Source organism: Impatiens glandulifera, chromosome 7 (assembly GCF_907164915.1).
Source record: "Impatiens glandulifera chromosome 7, dImpGla2.1, whole genome shotgun sequence".
NCBI lineage: Eukaryota > Viridiplantae > Streptophyta > Magnoliopsida > Ericales > Balsaminaceae > Impatiens > Impatiens glandulifera.
The window spans coordinates 47,943,083-47,966,261 of record NC_061868.1 but is presented as its reverse complement, the minus strand read 5'-3'; the positions used below and the strand labels follow the sequence as shown (position 1 = coordinate 47,966,261).

General features: G+C 28.9%; 3 protein-coding genes, 1 long non-coding RNA gene and 1 pseudogene across 6 annotated transcripts; 2 read left to right on the top strand and 3 right to left on the bottom strand.

Annotated features, from left to right (window-relative positions):
• The first annotated feature begins 4,833 nt into the window (after positions 1 to 4,833).
• On the top strand, positions 4,834 to 6,264 carry LOC124945088. Of its 3 annotated transcripts, XR_007099970.1 has the most exons (4): positions 4,834 to 5,065; positions 5,269 to 5,810; positions 6,027 to 6,078; positions 6,172 to 6,264. XR_007099970.1 is itself a non-coding variant. In XM_047485461.1 (3 exons), exons 1-2 carry the CDS (start codon positions 4,935 to 4,937, stop codon positions 5,765 to 5,767), a joined length of 630 nt encoding a protein of 209 aa, XP_047341417.1. In that variant the 5' UTR covers positions 4,834 to 4,934; the 3' UTR covers positions 5,768 to 5,810; positions 6,027 to 6,264. The 3 variants fall into 3 exon arrangements, 2 of the variants coding, with proteins under 2 accessions (XP_047341417.1, XP_047341416.1); XM_047485461.1 differs by having other exon boundaries at positions 6,027 to 6,264; XM_047485460.1 differs by lacking the exons at positions 6,027 to 6,078; positions 6,172 to 6,264 and having other exon boundaries at positions 5,269 to 5,925.
• LOC124945089 lies at positions 5,604 to 6,527 on the bottom strand. Its single transcript, XR_007099971.1, has 2 exons — positions 6,476 to 6,527; positions 5,604 to 6,375 (listed from the first exon to the last, which is right to left on the bottom strand). It is a non-coding gene; the product is annotated as an uncharacterized LOC124945089 (long non-coding RNA).
• Positions 6,528 to 6,540: 13 nt separating this feature from the next.
• Positions 6,541 to 9,848, bottom strand: LOC124945087 (putative disease resistance protein RGA3). The gene has a single exon (XM_047485459.1). It carries the CDS (start codon positions 9,846 to 9,848, stop codon positions 6,657 to 6,659), a length of 3,192 nt encoding a protein of 1,063 aa, XP_047341415.1. The 3' UTR covers positions 6,541 to 6,656.
• Positions 9,849 to 15,824: 5,976 nt separating this feature from the next.
• Positions 15,825 to 16,178, bottom strand: LOC124910098 (putative invertase inhibitor). Its single transcript, XM_047450719.1, has one exon. The coding sequence runs from the start codon at positions 16,176 to 16,178 to the stop codon at positions 15,825 to 15,827; it is 354 nt and encodes a 117-aa protein (XP_047306675.1).
• A 7-nt stretch (positions 16,179 to 16,185) lies between these two features.
• On the top strand, positions 16,186 to 18,956 carry LOC124910097 (annotated as a pseudogene).
• Positions 18,957 to 23,179: the final 4,223 nt, after the last annotated feature.

Sequence of the window (23,179 nt, the reverse complement as noted above, 5' to 3'; positions counted from 1 at the left end):
TTCATCAAACACAAAATCGGCTAATCTCTGCTCCTTGTTGGTTATTTTGTGGTCCAACATATCAGCAACCTGTTGCATGTAGGGGGATCGAAGGTGCACAGGAATTTTTGAGATCTTCCTCTTAGGATATTCTTTAATGTTGATGCGTCCCCCCCCATCACCTTCATCTTCATCTTCAGAAGATTCAACGGCCTTAGAAGCCTCAACCTGTTGCTGGCCATCACCATGATCAGTTGGTGCAACAGACTGACCTTGGGGTTCCTCAACATTTTCCTTCCCTGCACCATGATCATTTTGTTCAAAATGATGAGATTTGGGTACCTCAACCTGTTGCTTGCCTTCACCATGATCACTTGGTGCAACAGACTGAGCTAGGGGTTCCTCAACATTTTCCTTCCCTGCCCCCTGATCATTTGGATTTTCAGGCGGAGATTTTGGTTCATCAACCTGTTCCTTCACTTCAACCTGATCATCGTCTTCAACAGTGGTTGTCTGCACTTTGTGTGCCCCATCCGGTTCCTTGCATTCACCCTCATGATCAGTTGGTTCAACAATGGGTGAGTCATCTTTGTTGGGCAGAAATGAATCCTCATGTTCGTCCTGCTGAGGAGGGGGTGACTTGGCTTGACTGTGATGAAATACAGCCTCTACATCTTCCGGTTCAACAAGGACTGATTCATCTAAAATGTCCTCACGTACATCCTCAACAGATTGCGGTTGAAGAGGTGGTGACGGAGCATCATTGTGCACAACGGCAACATCGAGATCATTCTGTTCTTCGTGATCGGATGGATTTTCTTAATTTGACATCACTGAATCCTCAAAATCATTCAGTTCAGCCAGTGCTGGTTGATGGTCTGCATGGTCATCCACTGCATGGTCATCCACTGCAGTCCGACATGTGTAATCAACCCGGGGACTATTGACTTTCAAGCCCGCACACTGTAAAGTGTCCCCAAGTGCATCCCTTGTAGGATCTTCCACACCTACATGAACCGGACCATCGATCACCACCTTCAAGTGTTTCATGAAGCCTTCAGACTCTCTGAGGTTCAGGAAACCGGCCTCAAAAAAGGGCTTCGGATCGATGTTGCGTTTCTCCAACTCCCCTGATAGGTAATTCAGCTGTTGGGCTGTATCTTTAAAAGTTTGCAGGATTTTGGATGTCAACAACTGTACATTATGAAAAACATACTTCATTAATCTTGAAAACAGGATAATAAATAACAATGGGAGTCAATTTATTGTTTCCACATACCTCATTATCGTCTTCTTTTACTTCAACCGAGTCAACTGGATTCTCGGGTTGTCTAACTGCTAGGCGCGCCCTTGCCCTGCCAAGCCCAAAACCACCGGCACGACCTTCTAAGTTGGTAAACTCCAACACGCTGACGTCATCCCAACAGGAGATGATTGGAAATTTTCTTTCGTAGGGGATACGTTCACCTTCCACAAAAACACCATCTAGGTAGCAAATCTGGAGTAAAGGAGTGGGAGACATGTTAGAAAATATTACATATCTATAAATCATATATAAGAGAGGCAACAATACTTACCGATAAAAGGGTTATAGGTCCATCGAAATATGGATTTTTATTTTTACTTGCTTTTTCTTTCCAACTTCTTACACTGTCAACCAATCGTTGTAGTGTAAAGTGGCACCAGTTCAGTTCCTTTATGTTATCAACCTCCATTAAGGATTTGAGAATTTTGAACCTGAAATGAAAAAAATACATTTGTCAGTATTCAAAAATACAATTAGATATATAAGAGGTTTGAATACATGTTTACCTGGCTCGTGAATTTTGAACAGGACATAAAAAACTAGAGACAACAAAGACAACGAAGTCTATTTTGAAATCGTTGTCTGCACTTGTGTTACTTAATATCTTGGGGATCATAGAAAGTGTTTCGGGAGCTTTGGAGTCTTCCCCGGTCCATCTGGTCTTCCAATCCCTCAAGAAATTAAAATAAGCAGGGTCCTTAGTCTTGTCCAACCCAACGGACTCGACTACGTTCATTGAGCCTCTAGGGAGGTTCATCACGAGCTGTACGAGATCTTCATCGATACGGATCTCATCACCGTTGGCCAATACCAGAGAACTCTTATCCGGGTCAAAAGATTGGATTACATGTTTGGAAAAATGAGCAAGGCACTTGGAGACGCCCATTGTAAGAAGAGAACCAAACCCGATTTCCTTAACGGCTTCCCTCTGTTCTACGCTCAATTGAGGAATGAGTTGAGCGAGGCCATGAGGTGATGATCTGGTTAGAAATGTCACTTTACGTTTCTGGCGGGTTTTGGTTTTTTGGGGAGAGGGGGGAAACTCTTCATCGAATGGGGTAGTAGACGGAGAAATATTAGTGGTTTCTGGGGGTGGTTCTGGTAACTCTTCATCGACTGTTGGATTGGAGGTAGGAATAACATTTGGTTTTTTTTTTAGGGGGAAAGGTGGTGGTAAAATATCATCAGTACCTGCAGCAACATCAGTAGCTTCGACAGCAACTGTGGAAACTGATTCAGCAGTCGATGAAGACTTAGTATTCGTCTTCGGATTTCTCTTCCTCTTCCTTTCATAGGTCCTACAAGTCATTAATTTTGGTGGGATAGCATAAATCAGTATTATACGAAATAAATTGAATAAACATGTGTAAAATTAGTATAAACACAATAAGATCAACATACCTCTCTGGTTTAGTGCTGGGATTGACGTTGGATGCCGGAGTGGGTGCAGTTTCGTTTTCGTTTATGCTCCTACAAACTTGCAAGACGACCTCTCGGGAGTCGATGGGATGATCCACTTCCATGTTCTTGCCTTGGTTACCCGACATGTTCAGAAGATATCCTTGTAGTATAAACGAAATATCTAGGGTTCGACGTTCAGTGTTTGGATTATCGCCGGGAGATAGAGAGAGAAGAATATGAACAGTTGCTTATGAAAATGAAATTGAGGGAGAGTCGGCTTGTAGCGGGAAATTGAAATTATATCAACTAGTCATGGAAGCGAATAAATATTCGTTCGATATCGTAACTTCTTAAAAAAATAATAAAAATAAATGCAAAGTAAAAACTATTCATCGAAGCGAAGATTTATTCGCGGAATGTAAATGCACGGGTAAGTGAATTTACATTACAGGCAAGTTGGCTTCTCATTGGAGGGGAGGTGGTTTTACATGAACGTGAGGATAAAATTATTTGAAAATAAGAAATCTTCGCTTTCAATCATCTACTCGAAAAACATAATTCAAGCGAATATTTGGTCGTTTACTGATTGTCAATTTAATTTAATTACATTAACATTTATTAATAAACGGAAAAAAATAAAAAATAAAAAATAGCCTGGTAAGTGAGGCGAAGATTTGTTCGGTTGCTGCATGTCATCTTCAATTAATTGAATTAATATTTAATACATGGAAATATAAATTCCATGTCAGTTTGGTCTTTACATAGACGGGTAAATGTGTTTACATGGTAGGCAAGCGGTCTTCTCACGGGTGGGTATGGGGGTTTTACATGATGTTTTTATTAGAATTAATTCAAGCAAATATATCTTCGCTCATGAATGTCTCCGGCAAAAAAAAAAATAAATACAAAAAAAAAAAAAATCCGGTAATTGAGGCGAAGATTTGTTCGGTTTCTGCATGTCATCCTCAATTAATTGAATTCATATTTAATAAACGGAAATATAAAATCCATGTCATTTTGGTGTTCACATAAACGGGTAAGTGTCTTTACATGGTAGTCAAGCGGTCTTTACATGTGTGGGTAGGGGGGATTTACATGGGGTTTTTATTAAAATTAATTGAAGCAAATATATCTTCGCTCCAGCGAGTCTCGAGGCAAAAAAAAATTAAATAAAAAAAGTAAATAAAAAATCCAAGAAAATAAAAGATTGAATTACTTGAAGCGAATATTATATCGCTGCCTGTGTTATTTAATAAATTAAATTAATATTTAATAAACGTAAATATAATATGCATGTCAATTCGGTCATTACATGGACGTGTAAGTGTATTTTCATGAACGGCAGACGGTCTTCTCATGGTTGGGTATGGGGGGTTTACATGAGGGTCATTTCAATGGGCGTGTAGATCAGAGCGAAGATATCTTATCTGGGTATTATCTGAATATTATATTATTTCCTGGCGTTAACGGGCGCTTCCGTTAACGGCGTCTGGTGTGAACCCGGGCCTAAACCCGGATTCCGGATTCTCCCTCCCTCCGTCTCCTGCCCAGATTGATTTATTATTAAATTAATAATGCTGCAATCTGATTGGTGCGCCACAGGGGAACACGACAATCGGTAGCAGAACATCTGAACTGATTGTTAGGGTAGTCTCAATAAGACAATGTCACCAATTCTGTTACACACTTCTTTGTCATGACAAAAATAAAAACAAATCATTTAATATATATTTGGAAGCATTCTAATTCATTTTTGTATATTCATATTAGTTTAAATGATTATGATAATATGTGTTACTATGCATATAAATAAAGAGAAATGATTTGAGGGAATTTGGTGAGGAAATGACTTGGCATAATTTTATTTGTTGAAAAAGTCAAATAATTTCTCTCTTTACTCCCACTTTTACATTTTCCAACTAATAAATGTGATGACAAGTCATTCCCTCACGAAATTCCATTTCTCTATCACTCCTCATAAATAAATATAAACAAATAATTTTAAGTTGTCCATTAAAGACTTTAAAAAAACCTAAGTTTTAAATTATGTTATTATTATGTTCGATGTTAAGAAAGGCCCAATTAGGCCCAAGAAAAATGGAATTGTATATAAAAAAAAGAACGGTGGTGATGAGTGTTGTGGCGGTTCTGTCGGGCATATGTCGGTGCCCCTACGATGATGATGATGCAGTTATCATCGGAGAAATAGAAAAGATCGAGAAAAGGAAAGTTGGATTGAAATTAAAAAATGGTTCTTTGGGAGATCACTCTTGGAACTGCATATTTTCTAGGTTTGAAGCGAACTTATAGGTTGGCTCTCAAGATTCAGCGTCGTCTTATCACCCCTAAGCACCCTAAGATCCGCAACTTCGTTCGCGGGTAAATCTTCAATTCCCTTTTCATCTGTGTTTATCTGGATTCCGTCGAGTTTTTCTCTTCTTTTGTAAATTTATCATTGCGATTTCAATAACAATCAATTCAACTCATTGAAAGTAAATTATAATAACCTCCTGCTGCTGCTGCTGCTGCAATCAATTCAACTCATTATCCAGCGAACTTCAGATTTCTTTTGATTTTTACAGGAAGACACGAGCTGCGTTTGATGTAGCGTTGAGATTTCACAAAAACATACAGGAAAGAGATATTGAAGTTGGTCGGAATTTTGGCAACTGGATTCTGAGGTGGCTTGACAAGATGAAACCGTCAGCTCAGATACGCTGCGGTCACCCCACCACCACCACCACCGCCGCCGCCGCCGAGCAATCTCCTGCCGCTAGTGGTGAGATGACAAAAACCAATATCAAGTCTGACACGACAAACAAGTTACCTAAATCGTCTTCTCCCCACAACACTACTGGTGGTGGCCTGAGAAGATATGGAACTAATGGTGACAGTCATTCTGGTAGGAATCTTTTTACTGCATCTGGAAATGTTTGGTCGAGACCGTTTGAGAAGACAATGATGAGGCCATCCGGGGTCGTGATTCAGCAGAGGTTCTTGAGTATTGGGAGAAGAAGAGTGGGTTTAGAGGAGGGCGTCATTCGTAAAGACATAATGCAGTGGATCATGCAGCATGCATAACAACTAGAATTACACTGTCAAAAGCTCTCTTTCTTGTAAAACGGTTGGGAGAAGCATATAAATAATCTTCAACTTGTTTCATGTCCTGTACATTTTTACTAAAATTTACATCTTTCTTTATACTAGCGCGATTTAGGCAAGAAAGAAGATTGAATTTATCATGATTTTGCCTGAATCACGAGTTGCTTACAATCACTTACTTATACTGTTCTTGATTTATAACATAATAAAGATATGAATCATATGATATAATTTACAGAATCAAATGAAGACAAACTAAGAGTTTGGGAAGCGATGGAGAAGGACGATTGGAACAGTGGAAGAACAATCAGTGAATCTGAAAGGTTCCTTCGTCTTTACTCTTTAATTTCGTGCATTGTTTTTCCACTAATCAAAGCGTTGATTATGAAGACCTGCATTTATTATATGAACCTCTTGGAGTAAGTAACTCTTTTCTTTTAAAGAATCATTAGTATATTTCCATATTTCAAATCGTTTTCATCTGCCATTTTGAGATCAGTGATAGGATAGTTCAGGGTGAAAGATAATGTCTGGTACAGATCTTAGGATCATTGCTATTCTATTTTTCCTTGCAATATTAGGTTTTTCTGTAAGAAAAAAAAAGAGATTTTCAACAAGTTGTAGAGAAATTATCATCAATACTTCTAACAATTTCTAATTGATGGGCCAGAAGAGCTAGATAATAACCTCTGCTTTTAGTTGTTGGATGATGATGGAGATATTGACTTCATTTGAGAACCGAACTTAGTCTGAAAAAAAAGGCATGGAAAGGTTAGTATATAACATCATTGTCATCATCGAAATAGCAATAACTTTAACATGAGAGTGAGAGAGACATACAGACTAAGATGCAGTTGATGAGCTATTCTTACTTTAAGAAATCTACTTTGAAGTCACGTCCAATTCTTGCTTGATGGGAGCGGATCAGCGGGATAATGTAATCCGCCTCTATCAATGGCACCAACATAGGGCAATCATAGATGGACAAACACTCAACTGAAATGATGTTTTCCCATTCTTCCAACGATAGCATCAAGTTAGGGCAGTCCTTCAATATTAGATGCTTCAGAGAGTCCATTCTCGTGACTCCTCCTCTTGAAAGAGACACTAGATTGTGACAATCCCAAATCATTAACTTCTCTAGTGAAGTGAGTCTTACCATTTCTTCATCAAACAAATGACTTAACTTGGGGCAAGCCCAAATTTCCAATTCTCGAAGAGATAGGAATGACCCTAGTGTTGATGATAACTGTAGAGGAGGCTCTTCAAGTAGATCACACTGTCTTATTTGGAGAGTCTTGAGAGTAGCATAATGGTTCTGAAACATTCCCTCTGGAAATGAAACACTTGTTTTGAATCCAAAAAGGAAGAGCTCAACAAGACCGCTAAGATTTGAGATGTTATATAACAACTCATCACAACCATCACCATGGATAATTAAAACCTTTAGTGATTTGAGATTCGACAATGATTTTAGTTTTGGACATTTAGCTATTGAAAGTTCAAAGAGACTTGGGAATACTGTTAATATTCTTTCTGTTGTTGTAGGAGACACTAAATCCCTCAAATTCATCATGTTTTTTATGTGAAACATCTCTAGCTTTGGTAATAATACTCCATTGTCATTGCCACTTTCACTAACAAATATGTGCTCAATATTTTCCATCTCCGAAAGGAAAAGATATCTTAATGAATGAAGCTTCCCCAACCATTTAGGAAGATTCACACCTTTGTAACCAGTCATTCTCAAGTTCTCAAGGCTTATTGGCCCTTTCAAAGCTTCAGCTACAACATCATGTTTATCTTTGTCTTCCTCTTCATCATATTCCCAATGTAACTCTAAATTTCGAAGATTCAACCTTTTATCTAGATTTACTCCTGTAGCAACTGTTATATCACTAATTCTTTCAAGGTTCATGATTCTTAAATATCCTCTGAGATCCAGTTCTTTCAGTTGATCTACTTGACAATCTCTTTCCTTACCTATCACAAACAAGCTTAACGTCTGTAGACGTGTCAATTGCCCCATCTTGGGAGGCATGCTTTTTATTTGATTGCAATACATTAGATAAAGATGTCGGAGGCTAATCAAATCTTTCATGTTCTTTGGCAATCTTACGAGATTGTAACAATTATTGAGGTTCAAGGTCTGTAAGTTCCAAAGCCTACAAATAGAATTGGGTATTGTTGTTATCTCGGTTCTTGAAAGGTTTAAATATCTAAGATGCTTTAGATATCCTACACAACCCAAAACTTGATTTGCCCTCTTTGCGTCGATTGTTTCAAGGACACGTAAAGATGGAGATTGCTTCAAGAGATCAAACATGTTTACATTTGCGAGCTTCTGATTATTAACAAATCCTTCGCATAGTATTATTGATTGCAAGCCTTTAGCACTACCAATTTGTTCAAGAAAGTTATTAGTTGTTGTCTTGCTAAAATCATTACACACAGTTATGTGACGAATTCCTTTCTTGAAAACATTGCTCGAGGTGGCTTCCATTATATAACATTCATCTTCCATAATAGATAGGGCAAGATCGTGCATAAGATCATGCATCTTACACGTATCAGTATGAAGTTGTCCAAGATATGACACTTGTTCTATTGTACTCTCTTCAAAAAAGGATCTCAAGAACAACTCATTCCAGATCATATTTCCAACATCTTCTAGCTCTAGGTTATCAATTGTTGGAACTAAATCATGAGCCATCCAAAATTGAATCAGTCTTTGTTTTTTAATGTTAGTGTCCTTTGGAAATATAGCACAATAGGCGAAGCATCTTCTCAATTCATAAGGGAGATCAAAGTAACTCAACTTGAGAATAGGCAAAATAGAATTGTTCTCGAGTGATTGCTCCCATATTCCATTATCTCTTATTCTGCACCATTCTTTGGATCCCATCTTGAACTTCAATTGACTGCCCAATGTTTTTGCCACTAAAGGAACACCTTTACATTTTCTAGCTATTTCTCTTCCTATGTCAATAAGGTTTGGATTTTGCGGTATTCCATTCATAAAGGCGCGTTCTTTGAATAGTAGCCAACTGTCATCGTTAGAGAGCGATGATAAATGAATTGGCTCGGCCGTTCTCATTATTTCGGCCACCTTTAATTTACGAGTTGTTGTCAAGATGAAAGCACCTTCTGATCCACAGTTCAATATATCCTTCAGGTCATCCCATTTCGATTGATTTTCGTTCCAAACATCGTCTAACACAATCAAATATCTTTTTCCTTTCAATATATCTCTAACTTTCATCTGCAAATTTTCTAGGAATGAGATGCTCAAAGCTCCTCTTGTTTCGTTTTCAATAATGGCTTTGAGAACTTGATTTATATCAAATTCCTCGGAGACACACACCCAAAATCTAGGATTGAAATGCTTCAACACTTGTTCGTCGTTGAAGATCATTTGGGCAAGTGTGGTTTTACCCAACCCTCCGATCCCAACTATGGGAAGAATTGATAAATTTCTAGCAGCATTAGTTTCCTCAACTAAAATATCAACAATCTGTTTTAACTCATCATCTCTCCCGTAAATACAACTCTCGGTCAAAATAGACATAGTTTCACGCGATCTACCAACACTATACTCTGTTTTTCCTTCATCCTCCCTTGTTTCACGTAAATGTAACTTTTCTCGTTCAAACGAGACCTGGTCTAGTTTCTCTTGAACATCCTTAATTTTATGATTGATCTTAAGACGTATCAAAGTATCACTAAAGGGAGTTAAGATTGAATTGATTACTTGCCTCGAAGATGAAGAGGAGGCGTTACGACTTTTGACTTGATGGCGAATTTGTTCGGTGGTGCACTCATCTATGATGTCCCGAACCTCGTATGCTACATCTTTGAGCTTTCGCAACCAATCTTTCATTTGGTCATCTTTCTCCTTGAGTCTCCTTCGATCTGCATCTTTTAGTACGGCGTTGATGCATGATAAAGTGCTGGATAACTTTAGAATCTGGTTCTTGAAGCACCATAGAAAAGATAACTCGTCCTCAACAAGTGACAACATGTTTGAAATCAAACAGTTGATTATAGCTGCATCGGCCATTGTTGTTTGCTTACTTTGAATCTAAGAAACCATAGCTCATATATATTATTATGTTCATTTTGTGTATGGGATCAGCCAACAAAGAACATGAACATAAATCAACCACGTGTTGAATGGGCCAAAGCAAATGATCCAAAGTGTTACCCTACTTTGGTGACTTTTTTGTTGAGAAATATTGAATTATATATTAACGATTGAACAATGAAAAAAGGTCTCTTTTTTTTTCAAATAGGGAGAACATCAAAATGCATAGAAATAAAACACAAATGAGCTGTGTGTTTGCAAAAAGAAAACATCATAAAACTGTCTAACCAGTGAAAAATGAAATATTTTTAATCATTAAATTATTCTTTTATATCATTAAGTTTATGAAAAAGATAATTAATTATTACTATTTTACATTTATATGCACTCAATTTTTTATGTTTTTCTAACTACACTATTCCAAGTTGACTTGAAAAAAAAAATTCTAAGTTGGTTTGGAGATAATATCTGGTTTTAAAAATAAATAAAAATATTATAATTTGTTTGATATGTTTTTAGAAAAAATTAGTTTTTGAAGTTAATTTAATTTAATAAATTTATTATTTTTTAATAATAATAATATTTTTATAAGTTTGGTCAATGAATAGATTGAAATTTGATTGATAAAGAGAATGAAGAGAAGATAGTTGTGTTTTTAGAAAAATAAAAAAAGTTTCTAAGAAATTGTTAGATTAAAAATTAAGTTATTTGGGTTTTAAATACCCAATAAGGTAGTTTAAGTTTGGTTTTTAAATTTTAGATCTAGACATTAATTAACTTAAACTCTAAATGAAAATGGAAGTTGAGGTCACTCTGCAACAAAATTGAAGTTAGAATGTGATGTATGAGTTTTTGTAAATTCCAAAAAATAAACTAATTTAGACAATTTTATGTTTTTAAAATTTAGTAAAATCCTCCTAAATAATCTAAAGATTAAACATATTTTAGTGTCTTGCAAAACTTTTAAAATCTCAAATTAATTTTAAAATTTTTACTATTTAAAAAAAAAAATCAAAATTTAAGTAAACTTTTTAAATATTTAAACTCCATTTTAAATTTATTATTATAAAATTTACTAGTATATAAATAATTTTAATTTTATATTAAAAATAAATAAATTTATATTTATAGATTAAATTTTTTTATTATGTATTTAAATAAATATTTTTTATAGTGATATTTATTATTATTATTATTATTTAATATTTAAATAAATATTTTTAAAATTAAATTTAATTATATATAATTAATATTTTCTTAAAATTAAACTCTGACAGATTTTTTATTTTATTAATTTATGCCAACTATTTTGACTAAATTGATATCTTTAAGATAGTTTAATATGGATTATTTTGAAATTTTTAATTTTTATCTTTTTTTTAACAATTAAATCACTTAATTAATCTATCAAAATAATAAAATATTTTAATTTCTCTTTATAAAATTTAAATATAAACTTTTACATCTAAATATTTATTTTTAAAAACATTTATAAAATATCTTAAATAACCAACATCACACAAACTTAAGTGTAATTCTTTATTAAAATAGTGATTAACCTTATGTCAAAATACATTTTTAATTCAGAAAACTTATGAGATCATTTATTAAAATAGTGATTATTTTAGAAGATTTTTTAATTTTTAATTGGTTAAATTATAAATTAAGAATATGAACACGTACACTTTATCATTTATTAATGTAACCGAGTGCAAACACTATTTTGAATATAGACATAAACATCTTTTAATGTTGATTATGAATGTACATTTTCAAATTGTGCAGACATATTCCCATATTCCCAGTAGTGTACTCATGATCTTGTAGGATGAGAAACCACTAGCTACATGGCCATATTCCCAGTAGGGTCCCTAGTCGTATCTTTTCCCCACGAACTCATGATCTTGGAGGATGAGAAATAACTAGCCATGTAGATGGCCATTTCAACCGAATAAGTAGATGGCCATTTCAACCGAATAAACTAATTTAGGATGCTGTTATAAATGAGAACCGAAGTTTCAGTTGAAATTATAATGTATAGACAGAAATACAATTATATTATTTTATTTTTATTATTGTTAAATGGTAATTTTTTATTTTGGTTAGATTACAATTATTTTATTAATTTTAAATGATAATGCATATTTTTATTTTTAAATGTAGATGGCCATTTCAACCGAATAAGTAGATGGCCATTTCAACCGAATAAACTAATTTAGGATGCTGTTATAAATGAGAACCGAAGTTTCAGTTGAAATTATAATGTATAGACAGAAATACAATTATATTATTTTATTTTTATTATTGTTAAATGGTAATTTTTTATTTTGGTTAGATTACAATTATTTTATTAATTTTAAATGATAATGCATATTTTTATTTTTATTAATAAAAAAATCTTAATTTGTTTTGAGTCAGCAAACTAAACAAAAAGATAATAATGATGTTATTTAAATAATTAAACTAATCAAAATTTATCTAATATATAAAAATTAAAACTTTTTATTATTTAAAAATAAATATTAAATATAACAAATAATTTTAAATTAAATATATTAAAAAGAATTTATTCAAATTTTAAATATTTATTAATAATAAAATATTTTTTTAATTAAAATTAAAATTTAGATAAATATGTTTTTTAATATTAAATAAATTTGAATTTTTTATTAAATAATATATATATATATATATATTTATATATCATTTTTTATAATATTATTTTTTGTAATAATGTTATATAAATATTTTTATCAAAACATTTTATAATATTAAAAAAACTAAAATAATTTAACATATTTTTCATTATTTTTATTTTAAATCTAATCAAACCTTTAATATATGTATTATATATATATTATTATTATATGTATTATTATAATTATATTTATTATATTTATTACTATTATTATTTATTATTATATTTACTATTATTATATTAAATTTATTATTATTATTATTATATTATATTTTATATTATTATCATTATATTATATTATATTTTATATTATTATTATTACATTATTATTATTATATTATTATTATTATAATATTATATTATTATTATATTTTTTATATTATATTTATATTTGTTATTATTATTATTATTATTATATTGATGATATATTTCTTCCTAATATATGCATAATTATTTTTAAATGATATATGCATTAATTTAAGATTATTATTATTATTATATTTATTATTAATATTATTATTATTATATAGATTATTTTTATTTTAATCTTAAAATTGACATTTTCATCGTTTGGTTTTTTTCCATTATAATAAATATAAAAAGTATATTTATATTAATTATTTTATAATCTATTATTATATAACTATACTTATATTAATTAGTAAAAGTATGAAATCTATTGTCTATAAAACATCAAATTTTTATAATAAAATAAATAAATATTATTTTTTAATTTTTATAATATATATATTTTAAATAATATTATAATAAAATATATTTTTTTAATAATTATTAATATTAGTAGTACATTTAAATGTTCTTTCTATTATTTTAATTATAGTTTTGAAAACCGACCCGATCATCAACCCGGTGAAGAAACTGGGTCACTAGGTTACTAGTTCAATCGGTGGGTCAATTAGTTCAACTAGTGAGTTTCATATAATAATAAAATGTTGATAATAACTTAAATAAAATTAAAATAAAAAGAGACTTAACTACATTATGTGATGGACAAATCTTCAAATCAAACTACAATCTCAATTTTTTTTTTGATAATTATGTTTTTTTTTTTTTGAGAAAAATAGGTTTAAGTTATGACTTACAATAACATCTTAAATTGTTTTTAGTATGGTAAAAACGAAATCAGCTGATTCAGTTAGGAGGTGGAACTTGAGGTGATTGAAATAATTTGTCATTCTCAATGTCTAAAACTAGAAATCTGTAATTTACCCATATAAAACTAAAAATATGTTAGCTCAATGGAAATCAAAAAAGTGGGAAAGAAAATTAAGAGAGTGATAAGTGAGAAATAGAAGACGTGATTTTTTTTAAAAATACGATAAACTCGTTCGGTTAACTCGGGCTACAGGATTTTCGGTCCAACCGACGGGTTGACCAGATTTAACTAGGTTGATTGCAATTTTGATTTTTTCATCAACCCAACATGTTTTTACGACCGACTCACTGGGTTTGCTAGTCCGACTGGCGGACTGGACCGGGTTTCAAAAATATGATCTTAACCATAGTTTTGAAACTCGGTCTGGTTATCAACCCGGTGAAGGGACTAAGTCACTAAGTTACTAATTCAACTAGTGAATTTTATATAATAATAAAATAATACAAAATAACAAAAAATCATCAAACTACACATAAAAGATAATTCAGAGACTTAATAATCACTATATTAATTATCAAATATGACCCTAAAAAAAAAACTAAAAGATCATGGTTTGATTCCATCTACAAACGCTTTGAGTTTATGCGGGGATCATGGTTGTGGGGTGTCATGCTAATTCTTTTTTAATTCTAAAAAAAATATGAACCTTAAAATAATATCAAACTACTGTCATCAACTATATGAAGTTTGAACTTCAAAATAAGCTAAATTTTGACAAGATAATGATGACAATAACTTAAAAGAAGTTGAAATAAAAGAGATTTAACTGTATTATGCGAGGGACAAGACTTCAAATCAAACTACAATCTCCGATTTTCGAATAACTATGTTTTTATCTGGAAAGGAAACTAGGTTTAAGTTATGATTTACAATGTCACCTTAAATCGTTTTTTAGTCGGGTAAAAGCGGAATCAACTTATTCAGGTAGGAGGTGATGCTTGAGGTGAATGAAATAATTTGTTATTCTCCGAGTTTATAATTAGAAATCGGTAATCTACCCGCGTGGAATTAGAAATAGGTAAATTTAATGGGAACCAAAAAATTGGGAGAAGAGAACTGAGAGAGTGATAAGTGATTAAAAAAATAAAGTGAGTTAGGGTTAACCCGAGCTGCCGAATTGCCGTACTTTTTTACATATTTTACCTTGAAATTAAGTAAAACTAAAATAAATATATATATATATATATAGGTGAATTAAGTACTGAATTTTTTTAAAGTTTTTATTAAAATAGTAAAAATATAACTGAAAATAAAATGGTAAAGTGAGTTAGTTTATTGGTATACTTTAGACTTATGTTATTTGAATATATTGATTTTTATGTATTAAGACGTATTAATTTGAGTAAACTTTCAATTATTTTTATTAATGGATAAGATTCCGTATACATTATTTGAAAAGAAAACAAATTAAATTTGTCAGTAGAAACTAAAAATAGTAAATCAGATTTAGAAATTAAATTAATGAAAAAAAAGATAATATTGTAGAAAATGTGATTCAAGCAACACAAGTGTAAAAAAATTTCATTTGCAAAGGTTAATATGTTTTCTTTTCCTTCTCTAGTTTTTAGGTGGAGTAAAATGTGACATGTTACTCATTGTGTTTCAAGTTTCAACTTGATATATTTGATTGATTATAGCTTAATATTCAATTTCGATCAATAATAAGAATAGATTATAAAATTTAAAATTTTGTTTTGTATGCTTCCTGATTTTATTGAAATGTTTTCTGGGAAGCTTGTTGCAGTTTGTTATGTTATCATGTCTTGTTTAAGAGTATCATTTTTTGGCCTTAGTGAAGATTTTAATATTTTGTATCTGTTTAGTTTGCTTATATAAAATAATCATAATCAAGATTTTGAAGAAGATGAAACTGATATAGTTAAATTTAGAAGAATGTTTAGAATACCTTAGATAATTAATGATATGAATCAAGATTCAAGCATTTCCTCAAACTTTTTATTATTATTTAGAAATCAAATTCAATGCATATATAGGCATATAGCAATTTTATAAAAAAAAAAAAAAAACTTAATAAAATTACAAATTCTAAAAATTCTGCATTTGTATAAACTAGGTACTAATTGCTTGACGACACCAAAGAAGCCAATCTGATGATGCATAAGGCAACGTCACTGAGCTGAAAGAGGTCGTAGTACTGCTTCGACAGAGGGGACTCTCCTCCTCCCCCAAACCCATCATCGCAGGTCGATGCACCGTCCATGGCTGCAGTCATTAGCAGGTTTGCAACTCTGTACCGCTGAGAATAGAAGGCTCCAATGGCATCCAACATCATGGTCACGCCTTCTCTGTAGAGCTGAAGGCAGTCTCCGAGTCGTGCTACTGCAAATACGTCCAGATCAATATCTTTTTCAATCAGCATGTTTTCGATCGTGGAAACAGTCGAGGTTGCATTTTTTATGGTCAGTTCCATGGCCACGATGCCCAGGCCGTGTAGATTAGTAAGGTGGCTGATTGGGATTGTTTGGAGGGAGGTTTGACAGAAGTTGATGTTTAAGGTTGTTGATTTGTTTGCGCATCGCTCGCAGGTTTTGTTGATGAGATCTGGACTCTGGAGGATTGTTATTGTTGTGAGGAAAGCTGATTACTTCATGGACAAAGAATAAGATGGTCATGAACATGACAGGTAAAGAAAAAGAAGAAGATGCCACTATAATAATATTTCGACTCATTTTATTTATTTATCTCTTTCTCTGTTTTCATGGTAGCTTGATTTATAAGAGAGATCTTCAAAAGGTGGACAGGGGATTTCATGGTCTGAGATGGGAAGTTTCCTATAATAAATGTTTTGTTTTCTTGTAGAATCATTTCACTATTTAATTTATGCAACATGACAAAATTTTGCAATGTGTTAAAGATAGTACAAACCACCCATGCTAATATAATTTAGAATTTAAATTTAAGGTTTTTCTTTTTAAATTTAAAAATAAATATTGAATTTTAATGTTGAATTATTGAACTTTACCACTACTAAGTTATTATAGTCTTCATAAAATTAATTTGTTACTAAATATAATTTGAACAATCTTTTTCATTTTTTTTTTCCAATGACGTGATCTTTTGAATATGAATTTTTACACTTTGATTAATGTATGAATCTCCACCAAGTACTAGTCAAATGTTTATCCGTTTAAATTTAATAGAAGTTATAATTATTTTATTTTATAAGGATTAGTATATAAAATCTTTTAAATATTGTATAGATAAACATTTTATTATTGACTCCATTTATGTAAATCATTATTTAAAAAAAAAATTAGGGTTGGATGTTCTCTGGATCATCAGATTGAGGTTTAAAACCACGATCATTACCCAGACCTTCAAGAATCAACATCGATGATGATGATGATGAAGAGGACAACGAATCTGTACCAAATGAAACTCCTGCAGTCCTGGAAATCAGGTCCAGCAGCACGTATGTGCGCAAATAGAGAAATCAGTTCTTCACAAAAGGTAAGCCCTTGAATTGTTTGAATTACTAGAATGCGATGATTATTACGATGTGGAGAGCAGCACTTACGATGCAATGGTAAGCGCATCATGCATCGAGGCAAGATCAATCAGGGGGGTTAAAACTTAAAAGGGTGTATAATCATATGAATATTTGTGCTTATGATCTCCAGATCAGTACATGAGCAATAAAGTATTGCTGATGCATGTGAAATGCGGGATGATGCTTGATGCACGCAACCTGTTCGATGAAATTCCTGTTATAAGAATCTTGTTTCATGGAACACAATTATAGGAGGGCTAGTTGATTCAGGAAACTACATAGAAGCATTCCATCTTTTCATAACAATGTGGCATGATTTTTCTGAAGCCGGTGCTCGCACTTTCGCCACAATGATCAAAGGCATCGGCCGGAATTGGAATCATTTCCATCGGAAAACAATTCCTCGCATGTGCTTTGAAAACGGGCTTCATGTTCTTTAATCGACATGTATGGAAAAACCGGGAGTATCGAAGACGCTTGATGCGTCTTCAACGAGTTCCAAGAAAAATTGCATGTTCTTTAGAGCACGCAAGACAAGCCCATGCAGGTCTCGTTCAACACGGTTTCGGTCTAGACACGGTCGCGAGCACATCGCTAGTGGATTTCTATAGCAAATGGGGAAGAATAGAAGACGCTAAGAACGTGTTTGAGAAAATGCCACGACAGAACTTGATATCATGGAACGCGTTAATCGCCCCGGTTATGGTAACCACGGCCGAGGAATCAAAGCAGTCGAGCTTTTCAGATGAATGTTTCGCGAAGGAAACCAACCGAACCACGTGACCTTCCTCGTAGTTTTATCGGCTTGTAGCTACTTAGGGTTATCGAAACTCGGATGGGAGATCTTTGAATCGATGGCCGAAGCCCACAGAGTCAAGCCTCGCCCAATGCACTACGCGTGTATGATCGAGCTCTTAGGCCGGGAAGGGTTTCTCGAGTCGAGGAGTCTTTCGATTTCATATCGGAAGCCCCATTTAGTCCAACCGTGAAAATGTGGGCGGCTTTGTTGACGGCTTGTAGATTGAAGAAAGATTTGGTTCAGGGGAAAATAGTAGTTGAGAAGATATATGGCATGGAACCGGAGAAGCTTGGAAACTACGTGGTGCTCTTGATCATATACAATAGTCTCGGCTTGCTAAGGGAAGCTGCATGATGTGGTGAAGACGTTGAAACGAAAGGGTATCGAGATGCATCGTGCAAATAACTGGATTGAAGTGAAGAAAGAGCAACACATCTTTTATTCAGGAGACAAGTCTCATTATAGAAAGAGCAACACACATCTTTTATTCAGGAGACAAGTCTCATTATCATACGAAGGAGATATATGAGAAAGTTGAAGAGTTGGTTTCGATGACCGCCAAAAAACGCGTTTGTTTATGTTGCGGAGAATACGTTTTTGCTTCCGGATGTGGATGAGAAGAAGGAGAAGATGGTGTTTTATCATAGCGAGAAACTAGCTATTGGTTTTGGGTTGATCAACACGGGTAAGGCAACGCATTGCAGTTGGTGCAAAGTCATCGAATTTGTGTGGACTGTCATAGTGCGATTAAGCTGACAAGCGATGTTTTAGAATGGGAGAATGTTGTTAGAGATGCTAGCAGATTTCATCTTTTTAAGAATAGTTGTTGTTAGTGCGAAAATTATTGGTTAAACAGAAAGAGGACAGCTTTATTGATACTAAATTGTTTGTGATTTCAATTGTTCCAAGTTATTGGTTTGTTTATTAGATGCTTAGTTAGTCATATTCTAGTCAAATATGACTAAGAGTCCATTTTAGAAAATTTTGAGTTTCTATGGTAAATGGTATGGAATTATAAAAGGATTAGTGTTCTTAGAAATCAAGAGAATGATCATAGCAAAGAAAAGTAATAGAACTGTACGTGTTATAGATTTTAGATAGGGAATTTAAATGGAATGAATTAATTATTTGTAAGAAATGTTTATTAATGAATAAATTTTGACTTTCCTTATTCTAGCTTTATGTTTGTACGAATCTTTTCCATCAACCAAGCTTCCATTAAGACTAATTTCTTTATTGATTGTGGAATCCTTCCAATTTTGTGATTTTTTTTTGGGCTTTTTGTTAGTTAATTACATTTCTTTATTCAAAATATTTGTTTCGTTCATTGAAATTGAAATTTATTTTTAATTATACTATAATTTATTATAATTTAATTGTAATTCTTATATTTAAAAATATATATAATAAAAATAATTTGAATATATTATTGGTAAAAAGTTGGTATAGTGTTAGATTCTCATTAAATAAAATAAAATATTTATTTAAAATTTAACTTCCTAATTTAAATAGGCATGTTAATTTTATGAGAAATGATTAAGTAAGGAAATTTGGTGAGGAAATTTGGTGAGGAAATGACTTGGCATAATTTTATTCGCTGAAAAAATCAAATAATTTCTCTCTTTCCTCTCACTTTTACATTTTCTAACCAATGAAGTTGATGCCAAGTCATTCCCTTCCCTTACCAAGTCATTCCCTTCCCTTACCGAATTCCCTCTCTCTATCGCTCCTCTAATTTTATATATTTTAAAAAAATATTAGTTATCTTCTTATATTTAATATATATATATATATATATATATATATATTAACTTGCAAAAATTAAAATAAATAAATAAAATATGGATTTAATATTTAAACTTTTAAATTAAAATAATATAGGTAAAGAATATAAATTGAAAATTATAAAATTAAATCTAATAAAATCTAAAATTTAATTTTAATTTTAATTATTTTATTAACCTAATAATTAGTTTTACTTCTATATGTATTTATTAATTTTAAGTTTATATTATTTTAATATTAAATCTATAATTTTTCAAATAAAAGAACAATATTTTATTTATTTATTTATTTTACTATACACAATTATAAATAATAATGTTTATTTCTATTTATATACAGTTTAATCTATCATTATTTATTAACATAAAATAATAATTTATAAAATACTAAATATTATAATGATATTAAATATAATAAATATTATTGTTTAGATTAAAAAAATAAAAATAATATACAATTTTTAATAATTATTAATATTAATATCCATAATAAATATAAAAAAATTCAAAAATATTATAAAAATTATATTATATATATATTTATTAAAATAATTTTGTTTATTAACTTTTTTTTTTTTTCTTAATTTATATATTCCTATTATTTATTAATAATAAAATAAATATTTTTTAATTATAATTTAATAAATAAATTTGAAAATTCTATTAAATAATTAATTAATTAATTAATATATATATATATATTTATTTATTTTTTACTCATCATTCTTTTACAATATTTTGTTTTAATAATATTAAATAAATAGTTTTGTGTAATAATTTTATAATATTACAAAAACTAAAAAATAATTTAATATATTTTTCATTTCAAATATTTGAAATTTAGTTAATAATTATTTTTTTATAAAAAATATATTATATATTTAAAGAAATATCTTAAAATATTTTAATTTTGAAAAATATTAAATTATAATTTTGAAAATTTAATTAATAAATAATATTAACAAAAAAAAATAAAATAAATGAAGAATCACTTACCACTAATTTTGCATTTTTAATATAATAAATAAAATAAAACAAAATATATTTATATTTAAATATAAATAACCATTTTAATTTTTTTATAATTAAAATAATTTTTAATAAAAAAACTTAAAATATAAGTAATATTAATTCTTATTAAATATTTTTTAATAAATATTAAATTTGTACATAATAAAAAAAAATTAAAATATATAAACCATGATTAAGTTAATTAGGTTTGATATTCCAGTTGGATGTTGATCATCCATCAAATAATAAATAATACATTAACATGAAATAATAATAATTTATAAAATACTAAATATTATAATAATATTAAAAATAATAAATATTGCTTAATTTTACAATATTTTTATAATAAAATATATTTTTTAATAAATATTAATATTACTATCCTTAATAAACTAAAATAATTATAAATATCATATTATTTATATATAATTTTATTTAAATAAATTTCAATAATTATATATTTTTTATCATTTATTAATAATAAAATAAATATTTTTTAATTAAAATTAAAATTTTAATAAATAATAATTTTTAAAATATTAAATAAATTTGAAATTTTTATTAAATAAATAATATATATTGTAGACATATTATTTTTTTGTGTAATAATCTTAAATAAATATTTTTATCTAATAATTTTATAATATTAAAATACTAAAAAGTAAATTAACAAATCATTTATTATATTTATTTTAAATCCAATTAATAATTTACATTTTTATAAAAAAATTTATATTATATTATGTAAAAAATATATTAATACCTTATAATATTTATTTTTTTGAAAATTATTAAATTAGAATTTTAAAAATTTAATTAATAAATAATTATTAATAAGAAAAAATAAATGAATAATCTACTTATCTCTAATAAAAAAATCTTTATGTTTATATTTAAATAAAAAGAATAATTGAAAAAATTTAATTAAAAAAAATAATATTTTTTTAAATAAAAATAATATAAATTCTTAACAAAAAAATTAAAAATATTAATATATGTAAATATTAAACTTAAAATATTAAAATAAATAAATAATATATTTTTTAATTTTATATACTTATTTTCTAAAATAATATTATAATAAAATATATCTTTTAATAATTATTAATATATATATTAATAATTTATATCTCAATTTCTAAATGTATTGATTTTATCTAAATTATATCTAAAATTATATCAACAACCTCCTCTGGAACAATTCCGGAACAACAACATTTGGATAATAGTTCAATAATTAGGAATGAAATATATTAGAATAATAGAACATGATTAATAATTTTTATTATTATTATTATTTATTATTAATATTACTTTTTATTATTATTTTATTATCATTATTTTATTATAATTATTTATTATTATTATATTTAGTTATTATTTATTTATTTTTTTCTTTATTATATTTATTATTTATAATAATATTTATTATTATTATTATTATTATTATAAATAATAATAACATTTGCATATTTCAATAATTAGGAATGAAATATATTAGAATAATATAGCATGATTAATAATTTTATTATTATTATTATTATTTATTATTAATATTACTTTTTTATTAATATTTTATTATAATTATTTTATTATTATTATTTATTATTATTATATTTATTTATTTTTTATTTTTTATTTTTTTATTTTTTTTTTAATTTTTTTCTTTATTATATTTATTATTTATAATAATATTTATTATTATTATTATTATAAACGTTAAAAACGTACATCAACACATAGATGAACATGCTTTATCTTAACTTATCCTTTTTCAATTTAATATTATTATATTTATTATTATTATATTTAATTATTATAATAATAATAATTATTATTATATTTTTTACTATTTTTATTATATTTAGTATATTTATTGTTATTATATTTAGTATATTTATTGTTATTATTATTATATTTTTTACTATTTTTATTATATTTATTATTATTAAATTTATTATTATTATTATTATATTTGTTATTATTATAATAATTATTATTATTATTATAATAATAATAATAATTATTATTATTATATTTATTATAATAATAATAATAATAATTATTATTATTATATTTATTATTATTATATATGCAGTTTGTTAAATATGGTAAAAAAAATAATATAATGTTTTTTCTCATTTAATAATATTATTATATTTATTATTATTTATTATTATAATCAATTGTTAAGAGTTGATTTAAATTTTTAATGATTTATTTTATTTTATTTAAAAAAGTTTAATAAATATATAAATATATATATATATATATATATATATATATTATTTGTGATATTTTAAGTTATATTATTAAAATAATTG

Excerpts from the sequence above, each read along its gene's own strand:
- LOC124945088 (XM_047485461.1), top strand. The coding sequence starts at position 4,935 with ATGGTTCTTTGGGAGATCACTCTTGGAACTGCATATTTTCTAGGTTTG. Across the intron at positions 5,066-5,268 it reads ATCCGCAACTTCGTTCGCGG|GAAGACACGAGCTGCGTTTG; the intron begins GTAAATCTTCAA and ends TGATTTTTACAG.
- LOC124945087 (XM_047485459.1), bottom strand. The coding sequence starts at position 9,848 with ATGGCCGATGCAGCTATAATCAACTGTTTGATTTCAAACATGTTGTCA.
- LOC124910098 (XM_047450719.1), bottom strand. The coding sequence starts at position 16,178 with ATGGAACTGACCATAAAAAATGCAACCTCGACTGTTTCCACGATCGAA.